Source organism: Pteropus alecto, unplaced genomic scaffold (genome assembly GCF_000325575.1).
Source record: "Pteropus alecto unplaced genomic scaffold, ASM32557v1 scaffold7, whole genome shotgun sequence".
Lineage (NCBI taxonomy): Eukaryota > Metazoa > Chordata > Mammalia > Chiroptera > Pteropodidae > Pteropus > Pteropus alecto.
In genome coordinates, this window is record NW_006494614.1 from 32,391,228 (window position 1) to 32,410,842 (window position 19,615).

General features: G+C 32.2%; 1 protein-coding gene across 1 annotated transcript in view; it reads right to left on the reverse strand.

Moving 5' to 3' along the window:
- MLIP (muscular LMNA interacting protein) overlaps positions 1-19,615 on the reverse strand; it is a 208,336-nt gene that overhangs the window by 45,319 nt on the left and 143,402 nt on the right. The window contains exons 9-10 of the mRNA XM_015600293.2: positions 18,473-18,517; positions 8,397-8,441 (exon numbers count right to left, since the gene is read on the reverse strand). Of these exons, the coding sequence (XP_015455779.1) occupies positions 8,397-8,441; positions 18,473-18,517 (90 nt within the window). The remainder of the gene's footprint in view (positions 1-8,396; positions 8,442-18,472; positions 18,518-19,615) is intronic.

Here is a 19,615-nt window from a genome sequence, read left to right on the forward strand (position 1 = left end):
ACTGTATTCAATGTTTTAGCTAGATTATCTCACTGATTAATTATCTACAACTCTGTGACAGGCTGAGAGAATGAGTCACAAGCCAAAGTCATGCAGTTAATATATAAAGAAGTTAAGACTAAATGTGGTCTAATTAAACCCATGATTTTAATTACTCCTATGCCTTCTCTGGGGTGAGGGGGGAAATGGAGAAAGAGAGAGAACATAGAAATTTAAATCATTTTAAACACCAATGTCTCTATAATTTCCTCTGTCCAATCAATAACAACTGGCACATCCTTGATTTTACCATTGTTTCCTCAGTCTATGTCATCTTATTTTTCGTTTCACTTTTCTTCCTAAATCCAGTTTCTCTTTCCTTTAGGTGGAATCAGCATTCCAGCCAATAGAACATTCCTGGAAAATTGTAGGACCCGACGTACTTCTATTCAATATACAAATCTATATGTTCTCTATTCTTTACACACACACACACACACACACACACACACACACACACACACATCCCACACTCCACCTCCTGAAGAACCCTGTAGTTTATGTGGCCAAGATATCAAAATTTATACTGAGATCTCTCTGGACTTAGTTAAAAATCCACTCCTAAGAAGCAGATACTGCTGGGAGGAAAGTATCAAGTACATATATTTTAGATTTTGCAAAAGTGTTAACAGACTATATGACCTTGAAAAAGCCATTCGACCTGTCTCGACCATCTGCTAAAGAGTTATAATTCTAATTCATAATTAGGTCTTTTAATAATGAGTAATGACACATTATTTACCCTCATGCCACCTCGAGAATAGTTATTGCATAAGGCTTGTTTCTGAGTATTCAAATCCATCATTCAAGCAAGGGTATTAAAGTGTCTTTTAGAAAGTGTATAAAAGATCATATATGAAGCCATTGGTGCTGTTGCTGGCACACATAAAGCTCTCTTGGAATATTAGTTAACTTCCTCTCTGCTCTTCCTAATACCTTGTTCTTCAATGTCAAATAGCCACATAACCTACATTTGCTAAAGACTACACTGAAGCCTAGTAAACTAATGGCTCCATCCAAATAAGGTGTCTGCTAGTACCTTGCCACTCAGAATGGGGACTATAGACCAGCAGCATCAGCCTCACCTCAGAATCTGTTCGAGGTCCCAAAACTTGGGCCCTACCCCAGACCTACTGAATCAGAATCTGCATTTTAACAAAATCCCTGGGCGATTCATGTGCTCATTAAAAACTGAAAGCCACTCAACTAGAATTCATCTCATTAAAATGTCATGCTGCCCACTCAGAGGTAAATCTTCCTTGGTCTGCTGACTGAGAGATATCTCTTTAACTTTGAGCTTCTACCTTCAGACTAAAGGAGAAGCTTTAGAATAGACTGCCCTTTATTAATTTCTAATCTATATTACATCTTTGTTCATAGTCCCCTGATATCTTCAGACTTAAGTAGACTTTGGTTCTCTAATTCTTGAAAATCTAATTTGCTAAGTCTTTGTCCAAACAAAAACAAAGGGAATTAGTTGAATCAAGTTGGAAGCATTTATAAATGTGAGCTACTATAAGATCGTTATTGTCCAGCAATATTACAACTAAACTAGCCCAAAGAGGTCATTCTTTCATTTCTGTCTGCTACAGAATCTACAGAAGAGGCAGGCTCAAGACCGATACACATAAATATCATTCTTATGATGCCAGGTAAAGCAACTCTATAATTTTCTTTCCAGTCTAAGCGGAGAAATAAAAACGAGTAATAATTCTCATAGTCAGCACAAAGGGCACAGAAAGAACAACGAGAAGGTTCTTCAAATGGCAAATTTTAATTTATTATGATAAACCCACTGAGAACTTATTTACACTGGATGTAAGACATTTTAAAAATGCCTCAAAATCAAAACTGTTGTTTCAAAGCTCTGAAACATACTTCTATCAGATATACTCTGGAGCCATTTTTCCAACTGGAATCTAGTCTATGTCAGAAACTGTAGTGTCTACAGAGATGAGAAAGACAAAATCTTTTTCTCAGAAAGCTGATAATCCAGTTGAGTGAACCACAAAACCATAACAGTATAAGTCAAGCCATATCACTCAACTCTTCTCAAAGCTTTCTAATGCTTCACATTTTCATTTATAATAAAAACTAAAACCCTTGCAATGTCAGCAAGCATGCCTACAATATGCCGTATGACTCAATCTTTTCTATCCCCAATCAGATCCTGCCTTTCCAATCTAATCTACTGCTACTATCCCTCTAATCCCATTACTCTCTCCACTCTAGCACACACTATGATATTCGCTTCTCTGGGAGTCTGCAATTGCTCTTACTTTATCTGAACTCTTTTCTCCCTTTCCAGGATTTCAATACCCACCTCTTCTCCTTTCCTGCTTTTTTTTTTCATAGTACTTATCATAATCTGACATCAGTTATGTTTGTCATATTTCTTTCTATACCAGAATGCAAACTGTGTGAGGCCAGAGATCATTGTTTTGTTCTCTTTCGTATCTTCAACACCTAGAACCATGCTAAATAAATATTTGAAGAATGAATAAATTAACTGACAGACAGAAGTCCAGTATGTTGGCTAAAAACCAATATGGAAGCACAGCTTCGGGTCTTTCATTATTTTTCCTGAATTAAATTTTTGATTACAGTATAGCCCAGGAAGAGAAAACTTTGCAGGATAGAAGGTCCACACTGCCTTTCACCAATACAGAACCAGAGAAGGAGAGTGGGTTGGTGAGCTCCACCATCAGAGATAAGAGTAGAAGGCTGAAGTTGCCATCTCTGATAGATATAAGAAATCAAGGCTAGAGACCACTTCTTTAGGGACTTTACAAGGTTTTCACTCTCTCACGATGATAAGCAATAAAATTCAACACCAAAACACAATAATACCATCTCTTTTGGAGAATTCAAGAGTGAGATAGAACTCTATTGTTAACCTTGAGGGAGAAAAAGTGCAAGAGATAAGGTATGTGAAGTCCCCAGGGCCTGGCGGTAGGTTTTAATGGCTTGTGAGCCTCTGGTCTGAGCCCGCTATTCATTGGTCTTTATAACTCATCAAGCATACATTTATACTTCAGCATTGCTACTCAGGGAACTGTACAAATAGACATTGTTTCTGCCCTTTGAAACTTATAATCATAATTCTCTGACAACAAGTTGGTACTGCCTCTGACTGGAGACCAAAATTGAAAATTAACTGCCAGCACTGACCTAGAAATTCTCTTACTAATATTTTAAAAAAATGACTTCTTAGAGCATACATCTTTCTCAAAGTAGTAACTTCAACTAATGGACTGATGTTTTTAATTGCTTTTGACCACAGCAGTAAGGTCTGGAGTGGTTGTATGAGGAAGAAAAGAAATAAAGGATAGGGTCTCAGTTTTCAAGGGATTATTTTTATACTTCAGAAGATATAAGATGTGTAATAAAACAGCAATAACATAATAAAACGCAGCAGTTATTATTTTAACATAATAAAAAATTCTGTGGGCCTGGCTAGGAATTCTACCAATTTGATAGACCCAAAGAGTTTATGAAAGTGCTACGGTTGTTTCTTTTACATATTTTTTTCAGTCTTCCTGTTCTAGTGTGATTTTTTTGTTTGTTTGTTTGTTTCTGTGGCAACAAGCTCAGAAACTCAAAAGCATTCTACCCGTCAAGATTGTTAACAAGACCAATATTCTCTAAGCCATTTAGCTGATTTATTTATTCAATTAATAAATGTTTATTAGCTCTAATTTTTAAAAATAAACAATATTATATTCTTGAAGGAAATACTTAAGTTTTTCTCTCCCACAAAGAAATATCTCAGATTTCAAAACACTACAGTTCTTAAGATGGGGGTGGGGAAGGAGGCCGCAAAACAGATTTTTAAACCATCCATTAGCCATGGGACTGTTGACATGTCATTGGAGATATCCGTACTTCAGTTTTTTTACCAGAATAATAAAAATAACAATTCTTGCCATACTAACTCACAAGGTGATTATGAGAATCGAATAAGATAATATGCTTGAAAGAATTTTGTAAAGAAAAAAATAGCATAAAAGGAATTTGAAAGGAAAAAAACATTTCCTTCTATTTTCACATTTATAATAGACTGTTGATACTAAATGATCTAGACTATCCAAAAAAGTACACATGTAATGTTTTTTTCCCGAAAAGTTATAATTAATATGATAGTTGTACAAAAATAAACACATAGAATTTCAATAATTATAAACCACATCCCATGGCTCCAAAAATTTTTGCGGAATGTACACAATACAGATTGGCTGAATTGAAAAATTTCAATAGTTAAAGAAAAGACAATAGCATGACTCAAACTTGAGGAGGCGTACATGATAAATGCTGTAGCACTTAAGCATGTTGTGTCAAGGAAAAACTAGTCAAGGACAAACTGCCTTTAAGCTTGAAGAAGCCATCAGTTCTACACAAAAGCTTTCAGGGATGCATTTTCTGAACAACAGGGACTTCAAGAGCCCTCAGAAAGATGAGTCATGCACCACTAAAGCAAGAGAAATCAGCTGGCATTCAGAACTGGGAACAAAGTATCTGCAAGTTTAAGTACTCTTCTTTATAGTATTCCTGTAAACTGCATTTACTTTTACTTGTATATAGCCATGTGGCTTATTTTTGAAATCTATTGTTTCATACTCTCTAGATTCAGTATTACATCATGGACAATAGTAAACATTTTGTAGTGGCATGATATTTCAAAAGCCAAAGCCAAGGAAGACCAGTGTTTCTCCATTTTACAGAGTCCAACCTGTTTTCTTACCCAGAGAAAAGAGACTCTCCACTAGCCTCTGTTAAAATGGTGATTACTCAGCTCAGGAATTAGGAAAGCTTGTGAAGTTTCAACCCAGACCCTTCTTTCTTTTTGCTCTCTTTATTATGCTAGGGGACACACTATACACAAGTGCTAAACCTCAACACCCTAACTGACCTTATCCAGTCTCCAACTCTTCAGTAAGTGATCACATTTTTGCAGGCAATGCTAAAATGCCAGCCCAGGACCTGGCACAGGAGATACCCAATGAATGTCATACTTTCATAGAGGCCCAATTTCCCAACTCCTTCATCAATCTTTTTTAATGCCCCTTGAATAATGATTCCTTTTTAAAAATTACAAAGAACAAGGATGACCACTAACACTGTGATCTTATATAATCTACTTAAACTATGTGAGTCTGTTTCATCTGCCAAATGGCTGTGCATATTATTTCAAAAATATTTTAGAGATTTTGTGTACAACAATAACACCTCCCATATGCACAGGACTACACTGGCAACTTTATGTATATGATATCATAAATAACCCCTTTAGGTTGACGGAGGAGTTATACAAATCTCTGTTTTATAGATGGGTATTTCCAATACCCTCATCTCTAAGTTCCTTTCCAGTTTAAATATAATGTAATGTTGTTTAATAGAAGAAGAGACACTGAGGCACAGATTGGTAAACTAGTTTTACAAGGGCCCACAAACTATTCTCCCTTAGCTCCTTACTAAGTAATTTGGCTTCTAGAGTAAACAATTAAAATATTTTAAGAGTAAGGGCCAAGTCATATTCCTTTTTTTCCTTCCAATGTTGAATTGGCACAGTGGCAATGTAAATAAGCAAGTTAGAAAGAACAAAGTATGAAAAAATGGTATATTTTTAAGAAGCCAAATCTTAAAAGCAAAATGGCTTCTGTATTAAGCTTGTGCTACTACAGCAATTTATCATGTATTTTCACTTCAACCAATTTATTACATTCCCCCCTAAAATAGGAGGCAAATAATTTATCTACTTATTTTATACAAAACATACATTTACTTATGTAATTTAACTATAATCTACATGTTCCCAGTAATTTTGATTTTCTGCTACACACACATGTATACAGATAAACAAAAAGCAATATATATAATCAGAATTAGCTGTCGTATGGCATCTATATGTGTGTGTATGTTATAAGCACACATGAGAATTTGTATGTATATATATATAGTTTTGTTTTTCAAAGGCATTCCTATTTATTCAAATTTTTCATAGTTTTATCCCAAAGAGAATTCATAATGGCAAATATTGGAAATTTGTTCATAGAAATGAAAAAATTATCATTTTATTTATAATTATGTTACTTAAGAGTAAAATTTTAAATCCTTAAAGATGCAAATGCTGTAAACATTTTTTGCACGAAATTATTTCTAATCTATTTTATTCCCAGGTAATGTAATAGAAGTCAAAGTCATTGAATTGAATAATTACATCAATGCAGGAGATATCCTTTTTAAATGTGATAAGCTTGCTTGATAATAATCCCTTAACAAACATACCAATATCTCAAGGGCATATGAGGATTAAAACTTAATTTAAAACTTGGTTAAGAAATTCCTTGAACTCTTTAAAGAAAAAGTCTAAAATAAATGCAAAGAAATCATCAGAATCAGTCAAAGCAATGCCAGGTATTTTTGCCCCTAGAGATCACAAATGTACAATTTATAGAATTATTTTATTATGCAGGAAAAGGTTTATTGTATCACAGAGTTGTTTTTACTATGTCCTATTTTATAAAGTCATTATATATTTTTGCCTCTTTGAAATAGTTTCTTAAAATATTAAGCCAAGAACTGTCATATATATGTTAGTTTGATAATATATTTATATATACAAATACTTATTTGTTTATGACTAAATACATACATTTAATCGTTCAGTATCTAAAATCTGTATTTTATAAACTAAGTATAATTATAAATGAGAATATCAAAATATTCCTGATTTTCAAAATTATTCTCAAAAAATAAGTATATTTTTTTAAATATTAAAATAGTTGTAATAATATTTCCATATCTAAAGTGGGAACCTGTTCAATTTATTATGTTATTGCAGTGCTTGTTTCCATGGCAACTCCTTCACTTTACCATGTTAGAAATCATGGAACTCATAGTGCTAGAGGAGCTTGGCATGTATGTAGTAAAATGCTCTCATTGTTCAATTAGATGCTTGAGGCCCAGATTCCCAAATTTGTGACTTATCTTTCGTCAGTCCAGTAGTTAGTGTTAGAGCAGGAAGCATAAGGTGAATTTTTTTGGCTTCCATTCCAGCATTCTTTCAACTATATCATACTGCTTGCCACTGTTCTAAGCCAATGGACATTAAAATTACACACACACACACACACACACACATACACACACACACATCCCATACATACACTATACATATAAACACCAACATATCCAAGCAGTTTGATTGATCAGCTTATTTTAAGAGTTAGACTATGCCTTTTTTAACTTTTCAAACAAAATAAAAATATCGTCATCATTGTGACATGATAACGACAAGAGGACATGTTGGTTATGGACGTAGGATACTAAAACAATTGCTTTAAAAAGGAAAATAATCAGTATTAAGCAGTGATTTGTCTTCTTAGTGTGTCAAACTGCTTTATTAGAAATTTTCATTAATTTTACTGAAGGTAAAATTGTTCAGGAATTTATAATTATAAACAGCGGTAATTAAAAGATATAAAGAAAATCTTTAACTAGTAATATCCAGGGAACTTATTCATGGTTTCCATTTGCTAAGCAAAAATATTTCTTTTATGTAATCAAATTTTTATCTATAAATAACAGATTTTAGAGTTTAGATCTCCACTGTCCAAGGCAGTAGTCACTAGTCCCCGTGTTGAATACTTGAAATGTAGCTATTCTGAATTGAGATGGACTGTAAATGTAAATTACACAGCAGATTTCAAAAACTTTGTCCAAATAAAGGGAATGTAAAATATTTCAATTTTATACTGAATACACGTTGAAGTGATTTTATATACCATTAAATAAAATTTATTATTGAATGTATAATAAAGTATAATTGAATATTTAATAATATAATATTGACGTGACCTGTATCTTTTTACTTTTTAATGTGCCTACTAGTAAATTTTAAATTACATATGTAGCTTCCATTTATGGTCCCCATTATATTTCTATTGCTCATCACTGGTCTATATCATTCTCATGATAATCTTCCCATCTAAAATATCTCATTTCCCATTTCCTCAAGTCCAGAACCTATCCTACATTATTTGATCTATCTCATCAGGAAGTAAACTCTCTCCTCTAAATTTCAAGGTCTTGCTTCTGACCCCACCAATTCCACTCTAACGCCACTATTAGAATGGAAGTTACTGGCAAATAAGGTCTATGTATGGTTTTATGTAGTTTGTAGTCTGTCAAACAACCACCATGAAGCTTTAGTAAAGCATTAGTAAACTTTTATTAGACTAGTAGGCAAATAAACTTATAAGTAGTAAATATATTCTCAGTTCATTTTCGTTCAGGTAAAGTCTCGAGGGATCAGAATTTTTTAAAGTAGGCCTATGACTTAATAAGAGGATACATACCAGCTGACTTTCAGATACTGTAGAGGATGGTGAGGAGAGATTTGCCTGTAAAATATAAACATGATGTATATTTAGTAAAATTCATAACTTAGTAAAATATACATCTATGTTATTAAGTATTTAGTTCTTCTATTATTAAAATGATATATAGACATTGTAGATTTTGAAAAAGTATAAAGTAAAAAGAAAAGTATTATTATGCTACCAAAAATTACTTTTACCATTTTTGGTACATTGCGTTACAATATTTTTCCTACATGTTTTTTATTCAGTTCACATAATAGTGAATATGATGTATTACAGATTGATTTTCCTTAGCATCTTAACATAAACACTATCACAAGACATCAAAAATGCTTCACAGTCACATATTTTATTCTCTGTAGATTTCATGTTTTATTTAAATATACTAGCATTGTTGGATATTTATATATATTTACTGAAAATTGAAACAAAAACAGATTTTTCTTTTAAGTATCTTTATATATAAAAAATAACACAAAGTTTTCATGATTTATGAAATAAAATGATTTAGTTATTAAAGCTGTTTTAAATTAAAGGGGAGGCGAATATTGTTTCTTCATCTTTGGTTTCTGTATTTAACTCCTTTAGTCTAGATATGGTTTATTTCTTTCCGAAGAAAATGTTTTGGTAGTTTTTCAAACCTTACTGTCTTGGACTTTGAAAATATTATCATTATTTAAAGAGAGTTTAACTGTATATAGAATTCTAGAGTAACAGTTATGACCTCTCAGTATTTTGATGGTACTATTCCACCGGCTCTGACTTCTGCTACTGCTGTCAGTCTAAAACTCATAATTTGGTGGATCAACTGTCTTCACATTTGGTTAGCATTTAAGATTTTTCCCCCTGACTTTCTGTAATTTCAATGTCTGAGGGTGGATTTCTTTGCATATATCCTGTTTTGGGGGACTTGGTGCAGTTCTTCATTCTGAGTATGCATATTTTTCTTCAATTCTAGAAAATCCTTCATGAATATCTCTTCAAATTTTGTCTTTCTCCCATTATATCTAATCTTTTCTTAAATAGCTTTTATTAAATATATGTTGGGACTTCTCAATCCATCTCCCATTTTATAAAATTTCCTTTTATATTTTTTATCTCATTATGCTGCATTCTGGATGGTTTCCACATATAAGCCCAACAGTTAATTAGTTTTTCTTCAGCTGTATATTAGTATATTTATCATGACGATTGAATTTTATATTTTAATGACTTTATTTTTAATGTGTAGTAGTTCTATTTGGTTATTTTTCCAATCTGTTTTTATGGTAACTATAACTTCTGTTAACTATTTCAATGTTTTTAATATATTTGTAAATTCTTTCCAGATTTGTCCACAGACCCTCATTGTTAAATCTCCTGTTTCTTATATCTGCTGACTATCCCTCATGTCTCTCCCTCATGATGATCTTTACTCATATTATGGCTTTTTAAATTTTAGTTGACCTCCAGTCAGGGTAACTTCAGTGATAATTCCTGTAGATGTCCAAGAAGCCCTGGGGTGAGAAACCATCTCTACAATGCATTTTAAATTTATCCTTGTTGGGGATGTAGGAGCTTTACCCACATTGGACCAGTTTCCATTTTATTTTATCACTCTGATATTTCTAACCCTCAACGGTGGCAGGTTACCACGTCTTCAAGTTTCACAGGATTCATTTTCTCCAAGATGACGATTTTACCACTCAATACTATAGGATAAAGATGATAGAGATTTATCTTTTTTCTATTTTATGCTTCACGACCAATGTAGCTGGTTAGCCTCCTGGATTACACGAAGAATTCCTTAGGTCTTAGACTTGTTATATAGTGAAAGTTAAAATCTAAGCTCCTGGCTCCTAGCACCTAAATTTTGAAGTACCTATGTTCCATCAGGGCTTTAGCTTCTTCTTAACACTTCTGCTTAGATCTCCGATTTCATTTCTGGTACTCAAAGGTTTCTCTTTCTTTCTTTTACATTGGGTTATATACATATATTTTAATAGTTATGTTTTATCCAGCATTACTGCATTTAAATTAAAGGTTGAGTTCCCGCATCAACTAAGCCATCAATTTTGATGGGAAATGGTCAACATATAGATGTATACTTAAAAATATACTTGGCTAAACGATAATAAAGTTATATTCCTAAATACTTCTTTTTGAAACTGCAAATATTTTTAGAGTTTATTCTAGATGTGCCAATGTTGTTTTTACTCTCTAAGAGATGAACGATACTGAAAATTAAAAGCTTAGCAGTTCTTATGGTATTGCCAAGCATATAGAAGTGTGAATTACCAAACATAATGATGAGGTAACTGTAGTTCTCATACTGAGCCCAACATTGTTTTCTGCTTTCTGACTCGCACCATCCCTGGTTGCTCTACGGCAGCAGGATGTCTTGGCTAAGTGCTCCCCATCTCTAATCGCTGTAGATGTGTTTGGTGTGCACCAAGGTTTCTGGCTATTCTGCGCTGCAGAAAATTGCCCTTTAGAATGTCAATCACAGTGTTCATTCTGTTCATCTATAGTTTTTGCTTTTAACTTCATTATGTAACATGAGTAACAATAATTCCTTCTAAAATCTTAGTTTTTTTCTCTTTAGTTATTTTTTCATTATTGCAATAATGAAAGAATTCTCTATGAATTTCATAAGGTTAATTAATTCCTTCTGTGAAATATGCTGAATTAAATGCATCTTGACTAAAATAAAACATAGTTAAATGTTTATCTTAATAATTATAGGAGATAAGAGGTTACACATTAAAAATAAAGTATTTGCACAATTTAACCACACTACTAATATTTATCAGTACACTGAGTTAATAAGATCAAACTACTACTGGGAAAAAAAGATAAAATGCTCAAGCAAACATATTAATTAAATTAGGGGGAAAAAAACAAGCATCTTTGTGTCTAGTCTCCAAAAGTCTCCCAAATTCCTTCACTGGGAATCATGGCATAACAATAAGATATCTTTGATATTCTCAGTACATTTCTTTTTCATGAAATATAATGGACTTCCTATCACTGTTATCAGAAACTGTTATCCCAGAGAAAAGACAGAATTAAATGTGAACATCACAGTGGAGTAAATATTTACAAAACCACTACAGATCTTTTACCAAAAAATATATATATTAGCTTATGTGTATTATCATGAATATAAACCAGATTATCTTAACCAACCTAATCATATTAAACCTTTTTAGAAGCCTCCCTCTGCTTGCCTACTACAGGTTAATGATGTTTATTAAATGTAGCTATAGTCATGTTATCAAAATTATAGCAATTATTTTTTAAAAAGTAAGAAAATATTATTTGGTAATTTGAGATTGGAGTAGTGAGTGTTTTGTTTTTGTTTTTGTTTTTCCAGAACACACTCTCCAAATATTTATTCAGTTGATATCAGAAACCTCTGCACTCCTTAATGCCTCAACACAACTTGGGGTGAACCTGGATGTGGCCACCAGGGCACTGAGGAAGGGGTCTCCAAAATCGGGTTGACCCAGGAAGGCTTGTGTGGCAGAGGCAGGCCACTTGTTGGGGGTGCAGATGAACTTCTCCAACCCCAGACAACTGAATCATGTGGAAACCTTGCATCTCACACAACAGCAGGGACCAAGTGACACCGCATTCACTCTCTCTGGACAATCACCAAGTTGACTGGTTTGGCAAAGTGTCAGGAGAAAGCCTGAAACCACCCAGGTCTAGTGTAGGAAAACCTGCTTGCTCTCAGGAGGGCTTTCTAAACTAAGGTAGAGAAGCAGCTTGAAATGCCTAAGAATAAACTTGAATTTGGATTTGAACATTAAGTTTTTAGTTATTCATGTTTATCTACGTTAATACTAACTGTAAAGAAAAATGTTAGAGATTGGTATAAGAATGGCTCTAGTATGAAACAAAATCTCATAATATCTATTTGACAGCTTGTGATGTGATTTTAAGTACAAAAGAAAGAAAAGTGAAAGAGAGGACATTCTAACCAGAACATCATTATAAAAACTAACAAGGCAGTCAAAAAATTGTAAAAGCCAAAAATTTTTACTTCAAAGAAAATCTATTGAAGAGTTAGGTTATACGGAAAGTTAAAAAAGTTAAAGATTAAGGAAAGAAATGAGAATTTTAAAGCCATTGAAAAATAAATTGCTACACAAGGCCACCACTTGTGCCAAGTCACCTTTGGAAAAACCTTTTTACTCTTCTAAAGACTCGATGCCAGAGGCACATAAAGTCCAACCAAGCTCCTTAGTTATTGTCTAGAGGTTACTTTTTCTTGCAATCTGCAGTTTTTCCCCATGCTTGACACATGTCTTTTTGTCTGGCATTACACTAGCAGATATCCTATTAGGGGATTGGAACAAAATCAAGTTGTACCATATAAAAAAGTACTGAACAGTTGTTTCTGCCTTCTGCACTCTGCACTTCCACTTTTGACGTGTTTCTGTTTGTTTGTTTGTTTGTTTGTTTTCCCTTTCATCGGTCATAGCTTTCCCTCTTGAATATATCTGATTCAATATCATTAAAATGTTTCTCTTCTACCTTTTCTCTGTTAACTCTAATTGTCCTGAGTTTTCTTTTATCAAGCTTCAAAGAACTTTAATTAGTGATAATGTATTAATTGACTCACATTATTTCTCCCAGACAAGACTGATCTACAGGTGGAAAGACAAAACTTAAAATATTAACTCAGCACTTAATAATCACTGAGTTCTGAAATTGGCATTGAGGAAATATAAAAAATTATGAAATGGTAAGAAATTGTTCTATCCTTAACTAAGAAAGTGTTTCTGTTATTTTTACATAAGGCACTACATGAAAGAATGAATTCAATGGTAAAAATGTTGGATACAAAAGCCATAGAGATAGATATATTATGAGGCATTTATCTTTCTTGCTTCAGTGTTTACTCTAATTATCTGCAGACTCTACTCTGTATGAATATCTCATTAAAAACCATTTATATATCATTAATATATCCCCAAAGATATAAGTATAAAAAATAGATTTGGAGATATTTAAAAAGTTTTACTCTTAAGGTAGGGAATGATGATTCAATCTTGTCATGAATATAATTGGTAAGCAGCATAAGTGGGCATAGTAACCAGTAACAGTCATAGTTTATATGTTCAAATGAGAAGATAAAAGACTGGATCAAGAGGAAATTTGGCTGAAATATAGCACTGTTATGCTTGATAAATTCTAAAATAATGAGAAGTATATAAAGTACAAAGCATGTCTTATTAAGGCTTTCCCTCCTCATCTAGCAGAATGTAGATAATTATCTTCCATTGCTTCCTTATCTCCTTTTAAACAAGCATATCTTATAAATATTTCTGAATAATAAAATAAATAAAATAATTTGTAGACTGGAATTTATTACTTAAATTATTCACAACCCTTCTTGTAACTCATCAAATCTCTAGTTGCATCATATGGAAGCAGATTTAGACCCAGGTCTAATTTAAATGATTTGGATTTAAGTCATGTATTGCCCTAAGATCTATGACTACATTAGTGCACATCACCTCTGAAACAATTCAGCCTAGCAACATTTTCCAAGCATAGCAACAAAGGTAGTTTATGAGATGGCTAAATTGGAGCCGATGACCTTTATTTGAATATCTGAACATATAGTGGGGAATATTTTTAATAAAGTTTGACACTTTTTAATATATTGTGATATTTCAAAAGCAATAATTAGTGATGATGTATTAATTGATCTCTCCATTGAATGCAATTGTAATGGTATTTTTTTGTTCCTCAAGCTCATTAAAATGACATCTTATCTGCACACTATATAATATTAAATAAGCTTGTCTCTGTTATTTCTCTGGCACTTAAAAGCAGCTCTTTAAATGTAGTCTGTTTATGAAATACATTGTTATCAATAGAATGTAAATCCAACTAAGGGTTTAATAGGATCAAATATTTACCCTATTTTCTGAGGTTATTCTTTATTTTAAAAAGTGTACTATGTTTTTGCATTATATAAATGAAATAAATTTAAATAGGTAGTAAGTAATAAAAAATAATAAACATTTACAAAGACATGATGATGCAATGAAAAACATGATATTTCCTTTCAAAGATGATTGTGAAAACATAGTAAAATAAAAATTTAAATAGAAAATTTACTTCCTTACATAGGGGGAACGAAATTCTTTAAAAATGAACGTCATGAGAAATATTCACTCAAACAGTATCTGATAAATTATGAGTCAATTTACATAAAGCAAGTGATTTAAAACATATGAAATATAGTAAAACATAATCATCTTAGATATTATTACCAAATATGAAATTATTCACTCAAAGTTAGACTGAAGGTTATTGGGCATGAAGAAATGATTTAGACACAGAGAATAAATACTTATGGATAAAATATTTAAAGAAGACAAACTATTCCAGAACCTGTAGGTTCACATGAGTATCAATGGCAGGAGTTTTGATATGTGGAAAACCTGGGTTGTTTTTGCCTACTGTGACTTCTGAGACTTGGTTACTTCCTGTGTAAAATGGAGATTTTGTAAAAATAATATCTACTTCATATAATTGATGTAAGGTTAAATGAGATAGTTAAACCTCATTTGAAAGGTGAGAACTTAAAATATCAATTATTATTATTGTTGTTGAATTTGGCATCGGTTTAAAACAATCCAGTAAAATATTGATGATAAATTAACATAATCGATTCCACAAGTGACCTGTGGCAATCATGTAACATATTCTTAGCCTAGTTTAAATTCTGTTACGTGTAAAAGAACCTAAATTAAATCACAGTCAGCCTTTGAACAATGAGGAGGTTGGGAGCACCCACTCCCGACCCCCACATAGTCAAAAATCCACATGTAATTTTTGACTCCCCGACCCAAACTTAACCAATAATAGTCTACTGTTGACTAAAAACCTTACAGATAACATAAATAGTTGATTAACACATATTTTGTGGTATATATATTATACTGTATTTTTCAATAAAGTAAGCTAGAGAAAAGAAAACATAAGAAAACCATAAGAAAGAAAATACATTTACAGTATTTATTGAAAAAATCTGCATATAAGTGGACCTGTACAGTTCAAACTCATGTTATTCAACAGTCAACTGTACTTTAAAAAATGACATACAATTCAAGTACACCATAAACTAAAGAAAACCTGGCTTTAATTAGTCTAAATTGATGGTACTTTTACTGCTCATCTTAAAAACAAACTATGTAATGTGTACAATATGTAAACAAACTATGTAATATGTACAATAAAAAATAAGAAAAAGAACCTAATTGTTTTGCATTTTTTTAATGAAGACAAGTCCGTCTTTCACCGAAGTCCTCATTAATAAGAATTAGTCATATAATTTCTGATTATTTAATTAAACCATTATAATCATCCCAGGGTAATTGGAAATCCAGTGGATATACTGATGTACTGAAACTAGCAACTTTGTAAGTTTACTTGAACATCAACCAGTTCTTTGGCCAACTCTCTTCTAATTTCTATGAGAAAGTATCTTGCTCCTTGACTGTTTTAATTGTTTACGATCTCTCCATCATATCCTTGAGAAATGGGAAGCTTGTTGTTGTATTCATCTTTATCATCTCAGTGACTCTTCCATGAGTAATGGAACATGGCAGACACACAATAAATATTTATCAAATCAATGAACAAAAGGAAAAATGAATACTGGAGCTAGAAAATACTGACTAGAGTTTCTATTAGTCATGATTCATAGATTATATATTATACTTTTAAAGAGCACCCAGAAATAGGGATTTTAAGTGGCCTGTGCTAATCTGTTAAAGATATTCTCAGGTGTAACGAAACTTTTTTTCTTGGATCTAATGTAAGTCTTCTTTTTTTTTTCCTCTGTGGTGCAGGAGTTATTAAACTGAGTGATCTCTGCTTCAAGTCTAATCTAAAAATCTCTACAAAGTCAATGACACATCGAATCCTGGCAGATATATACTGTAAAGATGCCTATTTTCTTCAAAGTTTTGAAGAGATGGTGGAATATTGAAATGTTAAAGTCCATAGATATCTCAGATTCACATATGTATCAGACATCACTTAGTAAATATAATAACTGTAGCAAAATATTTACAAGTGTGACTTATCTATGAGTTGGCAACAAAGAAATGGTTTTTACCTTCCCCAGAAAGTTATCCCTTATAGTTTTCCAAAAGAAATGAATATATTGAAGTGTCAAAAATAATTCAAATGTCATGTTGTAAGAGAAAGTAAAGAGCAAAGCCTCTCACTCAAGAAACCAAATTTAATCAAAGACAAGAATCTTATCTGAATCAAAATTTGTATTTGTTCTAGTCTATAATAAATTTGTTTGATGATTCAGTGTAAACTCTGACTCAAATGCTCTCACAAAGTTCAGGGCAAATGTTAACCGACTTTAATTAAGTCTGATAACTGATTATAGAATAATTTAAAATAACCATGAACTATGGAGATCAAAGCAGCTCCTCTGCCCCGAATTATTCTAATTCCTATCAAAATAAATACCCCCATGGAGGGGTAGGAGGAGACATCAGCCCTCTGCATCTTATTGCATATAAGTCTAAATCAGAGGCATTCTGGTGAAAAGCAGGAGTACATGAGAAAAAAAGTGAGAGAATGAAAAACGTCTAGCTACTTTTTTCTGAGTCTGGCTCTTGTAGAATTTATTAATTACAAAAAGTATAGAAATATCTTTAGGATACTTTCTTTTCTTATACCCAACTGAAGAATCAAGGAACTCAGTTAACTCATGGTGCTTTTAGTCTTTCCAAGGTAGGTGGGAAAAAAGAGAAGAGAGGAGACAATGGGGAAGGAAAAAGCAAGGGGGTAAAAAGAAGAAGAAAAGGAAGAATTATTATTTATTAAGCAATTCTAGTGTGTCAGTACTACATTAAAGGCTTTTCTTACATTAACCAATCTAAACCATACATCAACAAAATAAGGTTATTAGTATCTCAATATTATATATGAAAAAACTAAAGCACAGAGAGATTAAGTGATTTTCCGGGATCAGATGGTTACTAAGCAGGATACCATGATGTACACTTGTGTATAGCCCACCAAATGCCTCCAGTCTTTTAAGTATTACTCCAAATGGCTACCAATAATAACAAAAAATAACAGTGAAAGCTTCTAGGAAATGTTTTAAACAGTGTTCCTACTCATGCCCTCTTAACATCATTTCCTGAATGTGATAAAATTCAGTAATTTCACCCATTTATTTATGCCTTACAGAGACTCAAATGAAGATAGAAATTATAAAGAAGATATGTCGCAAAATATAAATTTAATAACTATTCTTGATGATGATGATGATGATGAAAGCTACATATTAGAAAATATAATACATAATATAAAAAGAATAATTTAATGGTCTGTATTAAACTAAAAACTAAACACTTGCTTAGGAAACAATCTTTTTCTACTGTAATATATTTGGTCTAAAGCAGAAGTTGGCTATATGATAGATTATTAGGAGAATGAAGAGTAGGGTTGGAGTGAGGCAATATATGTTTGTTTCTAGGATATTCAGCTCCCCATAATTAATTGAATCAAGTCTATGAGTCTATATCTATATATTCATTATTAATCTATTTTTGCTCACAACTAGAAATTGGATTATTTAATAATAATTTAAATGCAAGAAAGCAACGAGCTAGTCAAAATGAACTAAACTGACAATCCCATTAGAAATGGACAAATGAATGTTTCAAGTATATGAGTTAACTATTGACTAATAAGCACACTAAACTATTACAGAAATGAAAATGTCATCTAAGCTTTGATAATTAGAAAGACAGAAAGCAGGTGTTAAAGTTGTTTTATTTAGCCAAATTAAACTAGACCTCATTTGAAAAGGAATTTATTCAATAAACTTACCTGACATAACTTGATTTTCCACGTCCAAGTCAATTATACCATTCTACCTCTTCCCACTTATGAAAAAAAAATTTAACTAATTCAATTTAAATGACTATATAACTGAGTTGCCCCCAAAGCAAATATATACACTTATTTAAGAAACAGCAGTATGTGTTTTTATGAAGAATTATGAGAAGACTTACATATTTCGTTTCTCTACCAGCTGCTCTTGGAAGAGTTGTAGGAGTCTGTATAAAAATAAAAATAATTATACTACTGAAGTAATCAATAAAATACTAAAAGATTTAACTTCTTGGATAAGTGTTCATCTTTGTCCTATTAAGACTATAACCATTACTCCTTTTCTATACAAAATCACCTGTTCCTTTGAAAATTATTTCATTAAACTATATCACTTTATTTTTCTTTTCATTTCTGTTGTCTACTGGCTATCTGGTAAGTTTTCCTTTGTTTATTGATGATGTTCATGGATCATAATAATTTTTGGCTATTTCAAAATTCACGTAGAAGTCTCTATTCTCTCAATTCTTTGAGATGCACAACTTCAAAGATATTCTCATCCACTCCATTTTAATGATTCATTTCTAGGACCATTTCTATATGTTGCCTTCACAAATAAAATAAAATAGAAACTCAAAAATATTAATTTCTAACATTCTTCTCTCAGAACTTTACCTCCTATCCACAATCTTTATTTCTCAAATATCCATAATATATTCCTTCAGCCTCAGCCTCATTGAGACTTTAAAATTATTGACCTTTAACAGTTCCATTATTAACACTTAGCTTGCATATATTTTATATTCTTAGTCACTTTATATTTTTATTTCTCTTGCCTTTCTCTCTTCTTGTGAAAACCTCTCTCTCTCTCTCTCTCTCTCTCTCTCTCTCTCTCTCTCTCTCTCTCTCTCTCTCTCTCTCTCTCTCTCTCTCTCTCTCTCTCACACACACACACACACACACACACACACAACAAACAAACAAACAAATCCCAGATGGACCTTATCCGCCATTTCTCTAAACTTGTACCTGAGAAGCAAAATATTACTGGGGAAATGCTCTCAACCAAGCTAACTGACTTGATTATAAGTTAATGATAATCAACTTCAAATGGGCATTTAAGACTGCCTGGTAAGTCCCCAATTTTTCCCATTCTCATAAGCCCATTTTCCCACTCTCTGAGAAGACATGGCTATTTAAATTATTCATCTATTCAACAAATAGTATTACGTATCTACTATATGCCGAGAACTGTTCTGCACCCTTCAGACTTAGCAGTAAACAAAAGAAACAGAGATTTCCTGTCCTTAGCAGTTTATATTTCA